This window comes from Kryptolebias marmoratus, linkage group LG13 (assembly GCF_001649575.2).
Source record: "Kryptolebias marmoratus isolate JLee-2015 linkage group LG13, ASM164957v2, whole genome shotgun sequence".
NCBI lineage: Eukaryota > Metazoa > Chordata > Actinopteri > Cyprinodontiformes > Rivulidae > Kryptolebias > Kryptolebias marmoratus.
This window is the reverse complement of record NC_051442.1, coordinates 6,844,552-6,865,560: the sequence shown is the minus strand read 5'-3', so window position 1 is coordinate 6,865,560 and position 21,009 is coordinate 6,844,552. Positions and strand designations below refer to the sequence as shown.

The following is a 21,009-nucleotide window of genomic DNA, read 5'->3' as shown; positions in this document are numbered from 1 at the left end:
CTTGTACCTGTCTGTAATTTTGTTTCTGTAACTTTGTCTGTAATTTTGTTCTGTGTTGTAAAGCACTTTGAGTCGCCTCGTGCTGAAAAGTGCTATATAAATAAATGTACCTACCTACCTACCTACCTTTAATTTTACTCTGTAGTTAGACAAGAGTAGCATTAAGTACTGTGTTCAGAGAGGATGATATTTACCAGATTATTACTTTGTAACGCATTTTACGTGTGTGGGGATGTGTCATGTTTGTAAGCAGTTAGAATTTAAAATAGTGTGTAAGCACCTGTGATACATGGAAATAGTGTTAATGTCACAGGGAATATTACAGTTTGAAACAATGGGAACTGACTTTGTCAAAGACAGATAACAGATAAGGAAAAAAAGGAACAAAAGTGCTTTGGTTTAAATAAAAAAAATTACCAAGAAGAACATCACGGGGCCATAAATGGTTCTCTGAAGTTGATGATTGTCTTCAGGGACACTGGCTTCGTATGACATGTAACCTTCAGTCTGTGTCACTCTGAAATGGTTAAAAATTCATTTCCTCTCCTTTAATCTGCCTTCAGCAGTTCTGTGATGAATAGTTCCAGGAGAGACTGTGACTTTGGTTCAGAGTCTCAATCAGCACCTGTTCCTCTTCTCAGGTTTCCCAGCTTCTAAAAATGAGCCTGCTGTTTTCATGTCTGCCCTAAATTTATCTGATGTTTGTTTCCTCACACACCTGGCTGCTGGCTGGTACACACATGGTGAAGCTTTGGTCTGACATATTATATTCCTGTTTTTTTTTCCCAATCACACAATGGGAAACACTAATTGCATACTGACCTTTCGAAACCTTTCATAATTTGATGATTTGTAAATGCAGTTTGTAGTAATAATCCCTCTCATTAGAAAACTCTTTTAAGGCTTGTAAATATGTAACTTGTTTAAAGCAGGTATTAAAATAAATGTTAGCAAAAAAAGCCTTTTTAGGCAAAATAGAGAAAATAAGTGGAAATTCAAACACCTTGAGTGATAATAAACACATCGCAACAACAACCCACACATGTGTTTACAGGTGAAACGTAGGAAGCATGATTCAAACCAAAACTTGCAACAAGCACGAGTCAAGGTTTTTGTTGATAACAGACCCCAAAAAGTTAATTGTACCATTTACTGTATGTCCATCCATATTTTTCATTTCATACATCAGCAAAGAATCTTGCTTTAACTCCAAATAAACACATGTTCACAATTACTGATCTCATCCACACTCTGTGTTCTATTTCAGAGACATCAAGCCTGACAACATACTACTGGATGAGCACGGTAGGAATCCTTTTTAATCATGTTTAAAGTTTAAAGAAGTTATGTGCATTTTTAGCAACAAAAAAAGTTACATTTACTTTACTTGACTAAACAGGTAAAGCAAACACTTGAATACTTTTGATGGAAGATTTCATCAAAGCTCCAACTTCTGGAAACATTTTTACTCTGATCAAGGTTGTTGAAGAGTTCAGAGACAGGTTTCACAGGCATTGCTTTACCGTTCAAAGAAGAAATATCTCGTGTCATAAATTATTTGGGGAAAATATTACAAAGAGGAGGCACGCACAAGTAAATTCTAACTTTCCCTCCAAAGTGTCAGAGGTGGCTGAAGGAGTGTGTCATTTAGACTGGTTTTATCTTTTTGAACTACGGGTTCCAAAAAGACGAAGTGATGTAATGGAAACATCCAGGACAGGGTGATATTTATCACGAGTCCTCTCTGCTGAAAAGGAAAAATCCACTCTGAATCAATGAGTGGGTCTTATCATAGATTTTAGTCATGGCTCTGATTTCACAAACTGAAATACACACATGCGGTAAGGAATAAAGCAGAGGGAGCGTTGTATGCGTCTGTGGGTGTGGGTGTTTGTGTTTTAGAGGAGGGGGGGAGAGAACAATTGTAAATCAAGGCTGCATTATTATAGAAACTGTAAAATCTTTCATCAGTATGTAAATGAAGAGGAATAAAAAGGCATTTCATCTTATGACTCACTGACTCACTATAGACAAGTCCTAAACAAACTCTTTCAAAGGCAATGCAGAATGCAGAGTCATTGTGTATTGACCAGAAGCATGGGCACCTTATAACTTTAAGAGTAATATCGTTTTAGGACATAACTACAGCCGGGGATATGCTGAAGGCAATTCCGAACTTTCTTAGCATAAGCAAAAGTGATGACAGCATGATGATGAAACTGAAGTTGTAGGATTATGAGCTGAAAACAGTGTCCAGACTGCACAAGGTCTATAAAAACAAAGTGATACATTTTTGGGGTGTGACAAAGACAAAGCATAATGTCTTGACTGAGCCTGCGAGTATCCCAAATCTCAAGCCATAGAAACATCTTTAGGATTTTTAGAAACGTATAACATTGTATCATATCATATTGTTTCATATTGTATCAAAAATGTGTTGTATATCCTGACCACAATGGCAATTGAAGATCTTGGTTATATTTAACCAATGTTATGAACATGAGTACATTGTGTATCAGTTTATTTATTAAGCTGTTTACATATATATGTATATATATATATATATATATATGTGTGTGTGTGTGTGTGTGTGTACTTTATTTTATGTAGTTGTGTATATAAAATCTTTCATGCGTAGCCAACATTGTGATCTTTGGCCATATTCTGTAGCATTCTACAGTATGTGCTCATATGCTGAAACACACACTGAAAAAAGTCCTGAGGTTTCAGAGGACATTGGACATCTGCTCACGAAGCTTAGGGGATATGTCGGATGAAAGTCTAGCTGTCAAACAAAGCAAGCTGCGAGGGAGATAGAGTCACTCCAACAGAGAGAGCCACAGAAATAAGAAAAGTGATGAGCAAACATTTCTAAAAAGATTTGTCAGAGAAGTAAAAACAAAACAGACAGAATGACAGAGAGAGAGATGAGAGAAAGAGAGATTAGGGGAAATTAGGAAGATAGAAAAGCAGATTTGTCAGACCGTCTGATTTCCACAAGACAACAGACGACCTGGGGTCTCTGTGTCCTTGTAATATCAGTAAGCACGTTCCTCGTCTTTGTTCACTCTGTGGTTCACTTTTTTTTATTGAACTCTGAAATACAGCAGGAATAATTGGAGGGAAGGAATTGGGCTGTTTGCTTGTGAAATCTAAAAGCTATTTGAACCTGTGAATTTTTTTTTTATTCCTCTGGGAGCCACTTTGTATGGAGAAAAACAATTTAATCATCCACAAGTGAGGTCGCTTTATTAGGCAACATAGCCCGAGGATGCTGAGTGCAGGGGCCAAGAGTGCTGTTGTCTAGGTTATCCACAGTGAGCTTACGTGCACGTTTCCTAAGACACAAGAATATTGTGATGGAAATTGCAGTCATGATATCCATTCCCAAACAAACACCAACAAAGATCAAAAAACTGTTCAATCATAAGTGTGCTACACTCTCCGTTTTAAACTCTTTTAGGTTTTTTTTTTGTTGTTAAGTGAAACCAGGCTGGTTTGATGGTAATAAGCTCATCATACTGTGAGTTTTTTAAGAAATAAACAATAATGCCTGTTTTGTCCTACAGTTAGATCACCTTCACTATATGTGTGCTGCTGCGATGAAGAACTGTTTCAGTTTCAGAAACTTTCAGTGTACAGATATTAAACTAAAATTTGGTATGGTCATATCTGAGAATCATTCCCAACCTGTGAACACTAACAGATTGTGTGACATCTTTGTTTAAAACTTTGGCACGGTGGACGATGTGCATTCCTTCAAGAAAAGCTAGCTTAATTTATTTATGATTTTATGAACACAGTAAGATGGTTGCCTACACTATCTATTCTTATCTAACTGACTCCAGGAAAGGTTTTCTTTCAATTAACTGTCCGTTAGGATCACATTTGTGCATCCTTCACTGCACAGTACATTCCAGAAGTTACAAAATTTGCTTAAGGTCTTTCATAGTCAAATGGGAGTTTTAATTTAATCTTACTGCAATCAGTCATTACAGGACTTTTTGTTTGTTCCCCTTTTAGGCCTCAGTTTGCCTTCCAACGTGCCCATTGCTGCAGTTTGTTGTTAATGTGTGCAGACAGAAAATTAGAGATGGAAGCATAACAGGAAAAGGAAAAGTTTTAAAAAGGGAGAAAATGATGTTATTTTCTTGTATGAGCTGATTTGTTCTGACAGCTCTTGGATATTTAAGGCAATAACCTTTGTGTGATGGCATCAAAGTACAGTATATGTGTTTGTAGAGTTAGAGTACTCATTCATCCGAGGAATCGTTATGTAGCATATACACTGCTGCTCTGTTAGTCACTATAGAACAGACATAGAGTATGCACACGCACACACACATATATGCCACATTTAGCTCATTAGTGTGTGTGGTCAGTGACCATGGCAAAGACTCTGGGCCATCTGGCAGCATGTTCAGACACAGGTCAATGGCATGACTTTGAAAACTACTGATGCTGCTTAACTACATCCCAGCATCCAACAATAATCAATAAAGACTCATTTCATTTTCATTGTATTGTTTTGTAGACAAAACATTTTTTGATCCATATGTTTTTGCAAATCCAACACTCCTGTAAGCTGCTGACAAAATGGAAAACCTGAAATGTGTAAGCTTTGATTTGATTCAATTCCAGAAGAAAAACACTTAAATTTTTATACTTACTGACTCATTAAAATGTATATTGGAAATATGCATTAAAAACAGTTTGAGGTTAACTAACATTATCTCTTTCATTGACAGGGCACGTCCATCTAACAGACTTCAACATTGCAGCTATTGTAAAGGAAGACCTAAAGGCAACATCCATCGCTGGCACCAAACCGTACATGGGTAAGAAGAATTCAATTTTTGACCCATGCTTTGCAAGAAAAATGATAAGTTGGCTACAACTTTACAAAAGGAGTCCTTTAATAAAGGAATGATTAAAATTTTATAAATAGGTTAATCATGAATTTGTAAACACTTCATAAAGCATTAATAAGCATTTATAAAACTTTTATAAAACAAGTGCTGTAGAAGTGCTACTTTTATTTATTCAGATAAATGTAATTTATTGCTCATTACTCAGCCTCTGTTCGTGCTTCTATGCAGGTAACTGACTGACAGATGTTTGACATTTAAAACTGTAAACTTGAGAATGGAGAGTTCAGATCACTGTCGGCTTACTATTTAGCAAATAAGTCAACGTTTTCCTTTTATCTACAATGTTACTGCTTTTTAATGGTTTATTATGTGTTTACAGATTAATTCATGACTGCATTATTAACTATTAATTAGTAATTTATAAGCGTACCCTTGTTGTAAGATGGTACCAAAAATTGTTTTACCTTAAATGAATTACTTAATTTAATTAATTAATTTAATTAATTACAATTCTAGAAAAAAACTACTATCAGGGTTCCTGTTTGTTCTTGCTGGTACAATGAAGGTCAACCTGATATTCAGGCTCTATTTTTTAAATTGATCAAGACCTAAATTCTTAAGCTAGGGGACAAATGACTGACTTTGCATCTTGTAAAGTCATACTGAAGAATTCCCACATTAACTACGTGTGTGGTATTATGTTTTCTGTCAGTTAATATTGTAAAGCATTGTCCATCTAAAAATCATGTAACTGTGACCAGCAGGAAATAGGAAAGATTTAATTGCCAAAATGTCTCATTCACCATCAGTGCTTGCCCAAAATATGTATATATAGTTTAAAGTTCTCATCAAGTGAACATCTTGCATGAAGTCGCATGCTGTATTGAGTGAGTAAAAATATATATTTTACCCAATGCGTTCCAACTTTTTTTGACCAAGTTTCCTGAAATTTGGCTTGGTAGTTCTTATGTAATCTTGGTAACAAAGAAAGGAACAAATGATGTTTTTAAAGCGGTTGCGGTTTCTAAATCTGAGAAAACACATAAAAAGCTCCATTACGGTGCATTTATTGAGCAAATCCTATTTTCACAGTGCAGGCATTAGAGTCAAGTAGCTTTACTTGTAAAATGGAGTCAGTAATGTTCAGTCTGACTTATCTTAATTACTACCAATCGCTACACAAGTCCTTTTTTAACATTTTATTAAGTCTAGAAAGCCAAACCAAGAGTTTATTTAAAAGGGCTGATATGGTTTTCAGGCTTGAAAACACCTGCAATAATTAGAAATAATACTGTCACTAGGAAACACTGTTTATCCATTGTAACACAGATGAGGTCATCCTCACGCTGACTCTTAAACATAGCAAGCATCACACTGATGTGGCTTCAGCTCCTGGGAGATCAGATACCAGCTAACAGGATTTCAGGGGTATATAAATGACGAGGCAAGTTGTGTATTTGTCTGTATGTGGGCTTGTTTAAGAAAAGTTTTGTGTTGCTGGGTGCACAAGTCAAGTGTTCATCCTGTAATGTGAGCGACTGTGACAGAGATTGATCAAGTAAATCATCTGTGGCAAGTTTTCAGGTGGTTGTCAGAGCATGTCATCCATGTGTACTCTGAGAAAAATGACTAAAACTACCTCTCTCCCAGAAGAGAAGTTTCAGAAAATAAACTGTATTTTTTGCCTATTCTAGCAGAAACGGAGTGAATGACAATTTGCATGTAGGTACATATGTGCAAAGTGCAGAAAAGAATTTCCCCCAGAATAGAAAGTTTACTTTCACAAAAGACAAACAATAATCAGTTTAGCTTGTCTGATTGCTTGTGTCTAGTTTCTTTTTTTAAAGAGACAGTCTTACACTATGTCACCAAATGACAAACAAAATAGAGGGCAACCTATATCTGCAACACTCCTATTCTATTTGAACTAATGCATTTGGCACATTTCACTAAATACATATAAAGTCATTCTGCGTATTGTGTTTCCAAATAAAACTTGTTAACATAAGAGCTGACATGATTTATGCTGTGCCATATGTTCTGTTTATCAGCTCCTGAGCTGTTTCAGACATTTGAAGGATCCCATCCCGGCTACTCCTTCTCTGTCGACTGGTGGTCACTGGGCATCACAGCCTATGAGCTTCTAAGAGGACAGGTAAGAAACAGTTAACTCCATCACATTTGAGTGTTAGAAAAGTCCTGCCAGTAAGAAATCAGACACACAGCAAGTCATCGCCTTTTCTAAAATAAAGAGAGGGTAAAACTTTAATAGATTTTTTTTTTATTGTAATATGTTTATGCATTCAGTCACAGGGGTGAGACAAATTGCTGCCAGAGAATGAGAAAATTTAATCAAAGTAATTTCAAGAATCACATAATTGGAACTAAGCTGGAAGATATTACATATTTATTTCATCCCGGTACCATCTGGAAGGGTTTAATTCTGATGTCATGGAAATAAGCATGGTGCAAAAGGTTGTTTCTCAGTTTCCCTTATCTATTAGAGACAGTTATAAAGTCCACAGTGTGTGTGTGTGTGTGGTCAAGTCAAACTACTGTGGCAGAATCTCCTCCCCTATTTTGACTGTAACTGACATTTGAAATTGGCCTGAAGCTGAGATAATTTATTTACATTTTAATGCAGCCATCTCGCACCACTCTTCATACATACGAAGGTTTTGCCTAATCCTGCAAAGCATTCTATGTCGTATGGTTTTCAGTGTTTTTTTCAGGGGACATGCATATTTTGACCAAGAAATTACATACAGTAACCCAGCTTTGTTTCTCTCCACATTTTGGAAGTTTGTTTTCCTCTCCAGCTGCACTTCCTTTCACTCATGTTGCTGAAGAGCCCCCCCCNCACCACCACCACCACCACCACCACACACACACACACACACACACACACCTTCTCTCAGACTAGTCATTTTCACTTCATCCTTTCGGTCTCTTGTGGGCTTTCTCCACACATTCCTCTGGCTCGCACATTGTAACACAATTCATGGAGTAAATTTCAGAGCTGAGTGTTAAAAACCTGCCTTTCTGGATGTGCAGAAACAACTGGCTGGTGGAAACTTTGCTTTGCAGTAACTGTTTTCCGACAACTTTAAGTCTTTCTTAACTAATACTACAACTATTTTTCTTTCATATTTCCTACCATATAATGCTTAAGTGTAATTTCTCTTCAGACAAACAAATTAGTCTTTGTCATTTTGTTCCACTTTATTAAATTAGAGTAAATGATTCAAAATACATATGAATAAAAATGTTTTATTGTTCAAATTGGAATGCAAATGCTTTAATATATCCAGTTATGGCACATCTGGGCTGCTGCCATGCAATAAGGAAAAAAGTTAAAGACCTAATCTTTGTCTTACCTTAGGTGTGTGTGCGTGCGTGTGTGTGTTTTGTTTGCATCCCCATGAAGTATCCTTTCGTCTAGTCCAAAGACACCCAGATAGCTTTGCCTCAGAGAGAGTTTTTTTAACAAGACTCCCTTGTTCCCCATGTCCTCGTTCCTGTCATTTGTCTCCATCAGTGCAGAAAATGGGTCCACAGAAGGTGAGAACAAGGAGAACAGGAAGAGCAAGAAAAAAAAATAGAAAGGACCAAGAGGATATGCCTTAAAACATGCATTAATAAATATATATATATATATATATATATATATATATATATATATATATATATATATATATATATATATATAAAGAAATACTTCAGCCAGTGCACAATATAAAGTTGTTCTTTTCTTGATATTTCAGAGACCATATGTGATGAGATCTAATACACCATCTAATGAGATTCTTCAGACTTTCCACAAGGTTCATCCCACTTATCCAGCAGCCTGGTCTTTGGAAATGAAGTCTCTTCTCAGAAAGGTAAAGCAACCGTACATGTAATGAGCAGAATATAAAAGCAGAGGTTTAAATTTTCTGTATTTATAGTCAACGGGTACAAAGGAAGTGTGTGTGGCTTTACTTCAGAGCCTTAGTTTTTTTTTTAATCTTTAAAGTATTAGTGGTAAATATGAAGCGCAGCAGTGCAGTGTCACATAAAAGTTAATACAATACAAAAACAACAGTAACACTGTACAGCTAACGATGAAAAGTGACATATGTAAAAATGACTACAATGATGACTACAATTCAAGACATTATTACTGATAAATATTAGTAGACTATCTTGTCACTCTAAAGATTTGCATATCACGGCAACTATGACTTACAAATCCAACAGAACTAAAACTCCTACAAAGATTATTCAAATTTAAAAAAAAAACTTTGTATATAGACTAAACATTATTATCACAATAAACCTAAACAAAATGCAATTGTGTGTTTTTAAATGTCAACAGTGTGTCTAAAGTTACTAGTTCGTATTACTTTACACCACTTGCAAAGTTAAAGAGTCCACTGTTGTTTTCACATTTTGTTTTTGTGCCAGAAATGTGCTGCAGTCAAACTGTTGCATTGCTTCGTGCTCAGACTCCTCCGAGCTCATTGGTATTCCAGCTGCATGTGTAAATGTGTGTGTATGAGTGTGTGTTTGTGTGTGTGGGGGGAAAAAAGGATGGAGATAAAAAGAAAGTGTGAGTGAAAGGAGAGAATTCCATGCCCAATATATTTGTCCTTCATTTTTTTCAGGCCTCACAACCCACTAAATTCTCATCATTTGCCTCCTAAATGCATTTCATATTCTCCTCTTCACCTTCTGTCTCCTCCCTCCATCACACTATCTCATGCCCCTTTCTCTGCATTTTCATCCCACTACCTCCTATGTCCCTGTATCCTCCTCCCAAGACTTGTGCTTAAGACATGCTTGTGTCTCAGTGGGACTCTACTTCAAACTTCTCATCTGTTCCACTATGAAAACACTCACTTTGTACTTGAATCTTTCTCTCTCTTTCAGATGTTGTGTATAGATGTCCAGAAGCGCATCTCTTGTCTCACAGAACTCCAGGATCTGGACTACATGTCAGATGTAAACTGGGACGCTGTTCTGAACAAACAGCTTTCTCCGGGCTTTATTCCAAATGTAAGTGTTAAAGAACTAGAGAACTGTTTCGATTTACTACACAACAAAATGTTCACGTTAATAGATCAAAGGCATAGCATTCCTTTAGGGAATGCATATTGCCCACTGCCTTTCATGTTAGAGTATCCAACTAAACTATCTTATGATGAGAAATGATGGAGTTGTAGCTGATTTTTGTCAAACCTTCTAAATGACAACATATGTGATGTTGTGAAATCTCACAAGATGTGATTGTGTTCAGAGTATGAGTCTCAGCTCCCACCACGTAAACTTTAACTCATATGTAAATCTGAATAAGTCACACCCATTTCTGTGTTGGCAAAGGTGAATTAGTTGTGGCGGCCATCTTAAATTGTGATGACTCCAAAAGTCAATAATTTGTAGATATACGCCCAGTAATTAATTCTGTTCAATAGTTCAGGCAGACAATGCTGACTGCAATAGTTAATGCCAAGGTTTTAGACAAAGATGTCACACAATAAGTAGTGTTCAAAGTATGTTTTGGGGACAAGTCTCAGCTACTACCACACCAAATTTTAGCTCAGTATCTGTAGAATTGACTGTGTTATAGCCATTTTGATGTTTGACTAGCGGTGGCAGTCATTTTGAATCAGACTGACTCAAAAGGTTAAACAGTTGAAGACTGAATGTATATTTCTGAGTGTTTAGTAAGATGTTTTGCTACAGACAAATTAGTTTATACATAAAACAAATTAACAGCACTGCTGGAGTACTAATATCATCCTTTTCAATTAAAAAAAAATTACAATAAGCTTATCGTGGCACAAATTCTCCCTTCTACTGTGTTCCTCATATTTACAGTAAGTCTACAAAGTTCTTTGTCTTAGGGTGGCAAAGATGTGGGTACAGAAAAATATAGTGAGATCCACTCAATCCTCAAACCACCACCCACTTCTAGGGTGAGTCGGATCTCCTACGGAGCGTAAACACTGACTTTATTTAAAGCCACCCACTATACTTGACGCACATTCTGATTTGACCAAATTGCAGTATTCTGAAAAAAACAACAAAATCTGTCCTTTTCCAAAAATACCCTGAAATTACAATGACTCTGCGCATTGTACGGAAACAGCACGTCAGTGGTGTGGTGTTTGCTGCTCGGAGTAAATTTATCAAGGCAGATAGTATCTAGAGCAGCACAAAACAGTGTAACTATGCCTCTTAGGCGCAGACGAACTCTGAGAAACCATCAGGGTATCTGCTTGCAGCTTTGCAGGTGGTCTCTGACTGCGTTGAGATGGCGCCTCTGTGTAAAAGATAGCAATATGATGTGAAATGCCCTGTAGAGTCTGGCTTTCACAGTGCACACATTTATTTTCATATGTAGCTTGTAACTGGGCAAATGTGAAAAAAATCCTACAATAAATGTGACCCAGTTTCATGTGAGTGTTTTCAGAGAGGATAATTGTGCAACAATGCAATGATCAAGCATAACAAAGCTATTCTGAGTAGCAGCAATATGACATGGCAACAATTCTCAGAACCAGAAATACAAACAAAATTGCATTCATGATTATTTTTTATGTAATTAGTTAAACAACTTGATCAAAATGTAAATGGATTTTAAATTGTAGAACATGGTGTTTTTCTACTAGTTGGAGTGACCAAGCTAGTCAATGGGGGATTGACAGAGTATCTTTGACTAATTATTGGCTAGTTCTGTTTTCAGTGTCTTAAATGCTATTAAAGTTTTATTATAATGGGGCAATTTACCCATACATTTTCTAGCATAAAGTCAATTTTGTTGGTATTAGTTGTCTATATTTTATCATTGATCTTTACTGTAAAATAAAACTGTGGTTTTGGACTTTGTCTTTTAATCCTGTATCATACTGTAAAACAGTCAAACAGTAGAAGTAAAATTAATGAAATGGACACCAGTTTATTGGATGTGATAAACACGTCACGTACTTAGAGCAACAGTGCATAAATAAATCTTTTTCATTAATCAATATGAACATTTGTAACACAAAGACATTTCTCCATTTTCTTTTATGTTTGTGTGTGTGTGTTTCTCTTTAAAGAGGCGGAGGCTAAACTGCGACCCAACGTTTGAATTGGAGGAAATGATCCTGGAGTCCAAACCACTACACAAGAAGAAAAAAAGACTCGCAAGGAAGACCAGAGAACAAGGGTCTGATGGGTCCCCACAGGTAAGGATTTTTAAAAAAAAAAAAAATTATTTTGTAAAGTACTGATATTTTATTGATCAATCGAGTGAGAAATAAAAACACAATCCACATTACACACTGAATAAAAATGGTGATAGAGAAAGCTGTTGATTTTTGTTCTTCTGGACAGTGTTTACAGCTGGTCGGTACTGTTGCCAATGTTTTTGAAGCAAACAGAACTCAAAAACCCTTAAATCTTTTGTTGACTTATTCCTAAGCTTGAATAGCTTGTACAGAGCTGAAAAAACATGTCTAAAACAGGGATAGCAAGCAATTTTATCCTATGATCCTTTATTTCCCACTTTAGCATTTCATTTTATTGGGAAAAGCATATTTACGGGAAAAAAAGGAGTTAAAGACAACAGAAAACACTTTCCCATTGAGACAAGAGAAGCCAAACCAGCCACAAACACTCAAACAACTAAATATATACAGATGTCACCTATGATGTAAGAATGTCAGTAGGTTTGGTGTTTTTTTAATTGGAACAAGAACCATGATCTAGACAGTAGAGCCCAAGAAACGAGAAGTCAAATCTGTTCCAAAATGCATCACATTTTCTAAAAGCTGAGAGCTGCTTCTGTTGACTGGATGGTGTATGAACATCACAGTGCAGATAAACAACACTTGTCATCCTTGGACCATTCAGGCAAAAAGAAAGTCTCTATTATTTTAATGGAATAATAATAATAATAATAGTCTTCCAGAGAAATGTCCTTTTTATGTTTGTGAAAACAGATGAAATAATGGGAAATGGTCAGCCTAACAGGAGCAATGACTCAGATTTTCTGAGTGTTTTTAGTCATTATGGTCCTATTAAAGCATGATAAAAATGGCTAATAGTTTTAACAATATATGACTCAAAGTATCATATGGTGACTAACATTACCCCAAAGGTTTAGGTCTTCCCATTTTAATCTAAGATAATGCAATGCTTCCTGGTTTTGGAGCTTCTCCAAGCTGATGTGGTCAAACATCCTTTTCTTTCCTCACATTTTGCAGCGTTTGCTGATATTTGTTTCTGTCAGTCAAGGAGGATACTTGCTTTGCTGTCTATAAATATCAGTTTGTGTTTGTGGACAGGTTTAACATATCCATTTACCGAAGGCCTGAGGGGCCACTTGTGATAGATGGATTCAAGAGAAAGGCCAAAAATAAAGAAGGAGAGTGTTTTGCGTCTGTGTGAAAAGAGAGGGAGAAGTCTGTATGACATTACTGAAGCATATCAGATCAATATTGAATGAAGAAAGTTGCCCTTATGGCTGTCCCAGTGTGCTTTTACTCGTTACCTTACAGCTGTTCTGTATTCCTTCCGCACATTTCTCCTTTCTTCTCGTTTTTCATTTTCTCCTTTACATCCTTTCTCCTTTGTCCAGAGACTCCCTCAACAACGTTTTCTCCATGTCATCCGCGCTTCCTCCCATTAAAATAAATGGTCCCTTCCTTGTCTGTTTTTTTAAGCAGGTTTTGTCTCTCTGTCTCTTCCCTCTCTTATGCTGCTACGCTCATAATGTACCATGAAATTAGCTCTATTAAATCACTGATAATATACAGCGGAAAATTGAATTTGTGCTTTGAGAACAAAATAAATAAGCTCTCTACCTTTCCACAAAGACAACAACTGAAAATGCCTCTCTCTAAATCACTGGAAGTTGTTTAAGTTTATGATGTACTTTGTACATAATAGCAATTTAATAATTTTAATATCTAGAATAACAATTAAAAGTGTAGCTTTTATTGAAGGAATGCATATCACCACCTCCTCTCATGCCCGAGTTTAAACTAAGATCATCCTTTAATGGGAATGGATTAACTTGTGACTGTTTGAAAACAAGGTTGGGTGCAATTTGATGCGATATTGCAAGATGTCACACTCAAAGTACGTGTTGTGAATGACTCAGCTACTACCGCATCAAATTTATACTCCATATCAGTACAATTGACTAAGTTAGAGCCATTACTGTATTGACTAATGTTTATTAGCTCTGGCCAACCTCTTGGCTCCAAAAGCTAATTTGTTGTAGTTGTTCGTCCAATGATTACTTTTTGAAAGTTTCATTAAAATCTGTCTGTCTTTTTGCTAACAGACACAGTTGACACTAAACGGTTAATAGCTAAACTTTAAACAAAAGTTTAAAATCAGCTGAAGCTGAATGTGCAGGGTGTTGTGTGATAATCTTATATATCTGATGATGCTTCACTCATATTGGGACGTCTTCGTTGCCTCACCTGGATGGGGAGGTAGCAGGAAGAGTGTGATCGCTGTTTTGTACAAAGTCAAAAATAAATCTTACTGTTGTTGAGTTAGTTTACACCTACAAAAAAAAACAAATTCTTACAAATATCACTTCACAGATACTTCTGAGTTTCCATCACTTCAGGACAGCGTTGCTCATCAAGCTGATGTTAGAGGTCCCTCTGCTGGATGACAAGCAGAACTACAAACAATATAAAACACAAAGTGATTTTTTTATTTTTACTTATTAGTATAACTCAAACTTTCCTTATGTTTCAACAGAAATGAAAAAATGTACTTAAAAAGTGTCATTCCAAACTTGAAGATGTAACATACTAGGTTGTTTCTGTTTGTGTTTTAAAAGTTTTTAGATTCATTTGCAGTTATAATTGTGGTTTTTCCTAAATGTGTTTTTCTAAAGTTTATAAGGTTTTGGAAGTAGATACTAGAAAGATAATTTGTTGTTAGTATATTCCAGTAATTCTTCTATAGTGGTTTAATGAATACTAAAGATTTACCTTCCTGTAGCCAAGTCCATGAGAGGGGTAAATCACAGTGAGCACATGTGCTATTAGGTGGCTAAAACCAAAATAAGAAGTCCCTCAGTTATGCCGGTTAAAAATAATGTAGTTAGAAATATTAGTCACTGAAAATAAATAAGCATTTAGCAGAAAAAAACACAAATCCTAGTACAATGTAATACACAAAAAGAAACTAGGTTTTTGTTTCTTTTTCATTAGATAAGTTAGTGGCAATAATTACCAACAGGAAATACTATAAAAATTAAAACGGTTAAAAAAGGACAAATATTAAAACTCTAAATTGTGTTTTACTTCTTTTAATATTTTAGATTTTTGCTTTCTTCACAGTTTTATTTAAGTATTGTCTCCAAAAACTAAAGACTTTCTTTTTAATAATGAATGTGAGCTTTCTGATAAGTAAATAGAAGCTGGGGTAAAGTAATGAAAAATCGCTCAGTTTTAGAGTCAAGTAAATTAATGGGCCCCCAGGAAAGAGGACAAAATGCTTTTGTGTGTGAGGTGTGTGTGGGTGTGTGTGTGGGTGTGTGGAAATACAGCTCTGTATGAGCCACTGATGAAAAAATACAAAGTCAGAGAATGCTGAGAATGAGCGCAGGAATCAAAGATTTTACTTTCATCAGAGCACAGTTGGCTCTGTTTGTATTTAAGGTCAGAATTCCTTCACAGGTTTGACAAATCATGTAAAGATATTTTGTAAGAACTGTATGATTCCTAAATAAACAGCTGCACACAGACGCAGTGATGTGCCCACACACGGACCTTCAAAAAATGTCCTTGCTGGGCTCCCGTCCAGCAGAGCACTCTCTCTTGGTTTGTTTCATTAAATGGAAAGTTTAATCCAGCATTTACTGCAATTAGCCTCTAAACTGTCTATTAAAAAGCATCCAAGCCAAAAGGGAAAGAAAGAGAACAACAAGAACTGCCAACACCTAAAGCTCTCTGCAAGGCCAGAAGCTTTTTTGGCATCATCCTTTTTTTTAAAAAAAAACAACTTCTTTCTCTGTCCAATCCATCTATACATTTGTCAATGGTTAGTAGACATCTACATTCCTAATGGAAGAGTCATATTCATTAAAACTGTCAGTGGAATAAAAGCAGAGTGCATTCAATCACTAGACATGACCCTTGCCACTGCTGTAAATAAAAACTTAGTATAAAAATGTCTTTTGGTTAGGATCCCGACTTTACATCTAATACCTGATGTCTCTTCATAGCAAATATTATTATAAAAATTATAGAATAATAATTGTAGTCTCATCTGTCACTTGTTTATTATGTATCACTCTGAAAGTCATGCTAAGCAAGTCTTCAGTCAACTGTATTTGTCTTCCTTTTCATTTTTCTCATCTAAGCTCATTTTGTTCTGAATTTTCAGCAGGATGCTTATGTTCTTGTTTGTCCACAAATTTTGGTTTTAATTTGTGTTACTGAAGAAATCTAGCTCTAGAATGCACAGTGTGGTCCACCTGCTGTCAGTCATGAATTTATGTAATTTTACCCAAGTTTGTTGCTGTCACATACTGTATGTTACAGTTGTATCCATCTCAGTTGTCTTGCCTACATTTAATTGATAGTTTTTAGATGCATGTGGTTTCTTCCCTACTTAAAAAAAAACCCTGTACAGAATATCTCCACTGACTCACAGCTCTGGCCTGGAAATGAACCATTTCTTAGATTTAAGGGCTAATTTTTCTGAGTTTTGAAAGGACTTTGCCCACTTGGGGTTAGATGTTTGATCATTTTATTGATGATGGGGGCTGCATGTCCTTAGATGCTCCAGTAATCAAAAGGTTTGATAAATCCTATGAAGTTGGGACCTTTTAAAAATCCTCAAAGGGTTGATTTGGCATTTGAGGGTTAATGTTTGTATTTGAATGACATTCAGTTTGGGATATGAAAAGAAAAAAAAAACCTTTTTCATGTTTTTTTGTTTGACATGCACATTTAGTCAGTGTAAAGTCTGATATTGATGGTGTATCGGTACGCTTTCTTGACACACCGCCTTCACAGTGGACTGATATAGCACCTGTCTAATTGTCTTGGCACAACAGTAGTGAGTACACCATGGTATAAAAGAGCTGGTACTGAAACCCAATTGGGCCAAATATGTGAAGCAGGTGGATACACCAGAGCATAAGTGTGGACCAAAGTTTGTTTTTTTCTCAACTATCATCTGTTAAAGGAGGAAAGTCTGTTGAATGAGAAATGTAGTGTGCACCATGAACATTATGAGCAGTAGGTACTGTGGCATGACATACAGAACAATGCAATCAAATCTGAAAGAGAAATTCAGAATTAATGACAGGTCCTGGTTTTGTTGTTGCTTTAGCACAACTGCTTAGTCACTCCCCTTATTCTGCTTTTGTCTTTTCCTAAGAATGGCCAGTTGCAGCAGCGCTTGGACAACGTCCAGAGAGACTTCATTGTCTTCAACAGAGAAAAGTAAGGAAGCGCCAAGACTTGCACCACAAACCGTACTGCCTTATTGTGAAATAAATGGCAAGAGAGCGTTTATGGAACGAAATAAAATACGATGACTGAAAATTTTGACAACACAAGATTTCTAATAAGATATATATAAATTTGAAATGTTTAAGCCGACCTTGTCCTTGAGAAGTTGGACTTTACTCGAACATCTGAACAAACACCAGTGATATTTCTATCATATCTCTGTCACCCTCGCTCTCTGCTCTTCTTTCATTTCTGCCTGTTTCAGAGGTTCTGAAAAGAAGGCTGTCATACCAGGGAGGCAGAGGTGTCAGTGACTGACACCAAAGAGACGCCTCTGGTTTTAGTCGGTTATTTACAATCAGTCAAGGCGAATTCTTGCAATTTACCCTTGGAGTGAGGAGTCTGAGGAAGCAGATTCAGTTGTTCGTTGCTCTTTTTTTAATTTTGTTTTTTCTCCAATAGAACAGTATTGTTGTGAGAACTGCTGTACATTTTGTACTGGTATCTTTAACATCTAAGAGCTTGTGTTTTCTTTCAACAGGTCAAAAAAAGCAGTAATGGACTCTTCTGAGCTATCCACAAGCGAGAAGAACAAGGCCATAGAAGATGGACAGAACAACAATGTCGAGCCAGCTGCTTATTTATCAGGATAAGCCTCATTCCCACCTCATTACCTGCACCTGCCTACGGCTTTACAGATCAGATTTACATACGCACACATGACTGATTTTTCTATGTTCCTGCACTTCTAAAACAGTCTGTAAAAAAAACACAAAAGCACCACTGTATGCATTTGTTATCAGCGCTCACTCTTAAAAAAAAGATAAAAAGGAAAGGACACAAGATATTCAGATCAGCTGGAGTGAGACGGACTCCCGGCGCAGCAGCCATGTCAGAAATTGACTCCTCATTTTGCTGTCGCCAAAAAGATTCACTTGAAACAGACTGTCGCTCATATCATGCTCTCCTACATCCCTCCGGTGCTCTATCTGTATGTCGCCTCAACATCTTCGCTGGGTGGTCCTCAAACAAGAAGAAAAATGGATTCTTGCTAAAAGACGACAAGAGCGCCTGCTCCCGAAACTAGCGTAATGTGACTGATTTTAATATGAGGAATTTTTAGGTTAATTGTGGTTATTTATATGAATCTCCACTGCTAATGTACATGAAAGCTACATAGTCTTGTAACATACTGACAACCAGTTGGACAGATAGTAATGTGAACTACTGGTGTAGGTTAAAAGCATGACTGAAGTAGAAACATTGAAACTGATAATTTGATTAAATAAAATAAGATCTTTGTTTTCAAGACAGAAAACCTTGATTCAGCTGAGTTTATATAATTGAGCTGAACCGTAGGCTTGGGCATGAATGGCTCACTTTATCAAAGCAGTAGATAAATAGTTGTAGTGATCATGATGCTTAGCTTTGCTAGGTAAGCTAACAATAATAATAATCGATCTGTAGCATTTTGTATCATACCATAGTTCTGTCTGTGGTAGGTACAGACAAAAGCTGCTTTCCTGATTTGTGTACAGTTTCGAGTTGACTACTCAGAAGTTCTAAATGTACCGACAAAAAGCCAGATTTAAAATGAAATTTGAGTTTTATTCTTGCATTCAGAAGTTTGTAAGGCGCTGTTTAAAAAAAAAAAAAAAAAAGGCCACTAAGTGTGGCTCCAATCCATAGGCAAACCAGGACGGAAAATGATCGAATTACAGTTTTTGGAGAAGCACTAAAACACAAAGGCATTTTAGACTAATCTTTGCTTCAGTCTGAAAATGAACAATTGAGGCTTTAGACAGAAAAAAAAGATAGATATTTATGGTCTGCACTGAATCCCATTTTGTACATGCTTCTTCATAACTTGTAGCATTGATGCACAGAAACACAAAAATAAAAGTGTGAAAAAGTCCTCACTGATGCGGATTAAGTTGACGACTGTACACATTTTTTTCCCAGTTACTGTCTGCATTGAAATTAGTGTTTGTCATAAATGTACTAATGTACTTGTGTCGAATAGAACCAATCAAATTCATTAAATGCTACTAGTTGAGATGGCTATTTTCAGTCTGGTATGTTATGCAGATGTAATTTACCTGTTAGGCAAAGTAACACCCTTTTGTCTTGTTATGACTTTTCAAAATAACTCAAAAAAAGAAAACCAACTCTTGCCTCTGAAGCTTGCAGAGGGATGCCTTATACCATCAACACGACACACGGCTTATTTCTGGATGAGGAAGTTGTGAAAGCCCAAGTGTTTTTCATTCACTTCTTTAAAATGTGATTCCAACTGATGCCTCATTACCAATATACTGACCTTGGTTTTATTTACCAATCCTTTCAAGCCTGTGATCTCTTGTAATTACATTGATATCATATTAGATCCTCTAAATTTATTAATGCTGGCATTTTTCCTGTTGAAGACTGGTACAATGTTTTGACTTACCTTTGTGTTGCTGTTGTTGTCATTGTCATCAGTGTAGCTTTACAGATTCAAAGGTGACACGTGTGTAGGTTGTTGGGCAGAGTTGGGATTGTTAAGTGGTTTAATGGCTATCTGGTACACCTGGTGAAATAATATTTGTGAGTGGCTGTAATAACTTGTTGATAAATAGCTTTATATGAACACAAAATCATTATTGTGTTATTGTATAAGATGAAGATTAATATCAATAATTTGATGTGTTTGGGATCTGTAATTGGCATATTTGAAAACACCCACTGACAAATAGTATTTAAGCCAGGTAATACCATTAAAAATGTGTTCTTTAAAAGTTCATGTGAAGTACAGTTTAGTCTGAGAACGGATTTTCTACATCTGTGAATCTTTCCATGTTTTGTTGTCATTGTGTGTTTACTGTAATCAAATGTGATGAAATTGAAACTATTAAAAGGTGTGCCTTAAATAATAAATTTCTTTTTTGGAAACATTTGGTGTCTGCTTCATTCTAACTTAACATTGTCAAAAATATCTTTAAAAATGTGTGTATGTATTATATATATATAAATTTGCCCAGCAGCCTAATGCAAGTCTGCCCCCCAGTGGTAAAAGTCTAGTCGCAACTTCAGTAAAGGAGCCTTAACTTGAATTAACACAGGATTAAATATACATAACTGAGCCAAAAAGCCAAATATTTAACACAATTTACAACAGTTCATAGATAAAAAGAAATAAATGGAATTCCTCATTAATATATTGTCTGACAGTCACTGGATGCTTTTCCCACATTCTTTCTCTCACCCTGACTTTTTCCTGAGTTAAAATGACCACTTCCTCAGGCCATCTAGAGGGTACCGTCCCTATCTTTCCTCCACAGCAGACATAGCTGAGGCAGCACTTTCCCACATTAATGGCTTAACTGGGGAATGCTTTTTCACTTGATAAATGCCTCCACATTCTGGATAAGACAAACCTCAGCATATAAGAAGTACATTAAACAGATGTTTACGGTAATCTGCAAATCGCAGTCTGCATTTGCTGATTTATTTCTTTATTTACATAAAAATGTGTGACTTCATGAGGGGTTTATTCATCATTCCACTATCCATATGACACCTTTCACTGATTTCAATGAAAGACATTGCATTTAAACAGATTTATGTTTGGTGAAGATTCATGTTTGTTGTTTGCATATAAATGTAAGGAGTAATATGAGGCGTGTAAAATGTACATTTTA

General features: G+C 36.1%; 1 protein-coding gene across 2 annotated transcripts in view; it reads left to right on the top strand.

Annotated features, from left to right (window-relative positions):
- stk32a (serine/threonine kinase 32A) overlaps nt 1-20,260 on the top strand; it is a 50,411-nt gene extending 30,151 nt beyond the window's left edge. Inside the window, exons 6-13 of one of the 2 annotated variants that reach the window (XM_017421251.3) lie at nt 1,268-1,305; nt 4,749-4,838; nt 6,923-7,026; nt 8,636-8,752; nt 9,783-9,908; nt 11,954-12,082; nt 17,256-17,320; nt 17,871-20,260. In XM_017421251.3, coding sequence (XP_017276740.1) covers nt 1,268-1,305; nt 4,749-4,838; nt 6,923-7,026; nt 8,636-8,752; nt 9,783-9,908; nt 11,954-12,082; nt 17,256-17,320; nt 17,871-17,982 — 781 coding nt within the window. In that variant the 3' untranslated portion in view covers nt 17,983-20,260. Of the gene's footprint in view, nt 1-1,267; nt 1,306-4,748; nt 4,839-6,922; nt 7,027-8,635; nt 8,753-9,782; nt 9,909-11,953; nt 12,083-17,255; nt 17,325-17,870 lie in introns of those variants that run through there. The other variant, XM_017421252.2, reaches the window with a different exon arrangement.
- The last annotated feature ends 749 nt before the right edge of the window (nt 20,261-21,009 follow it).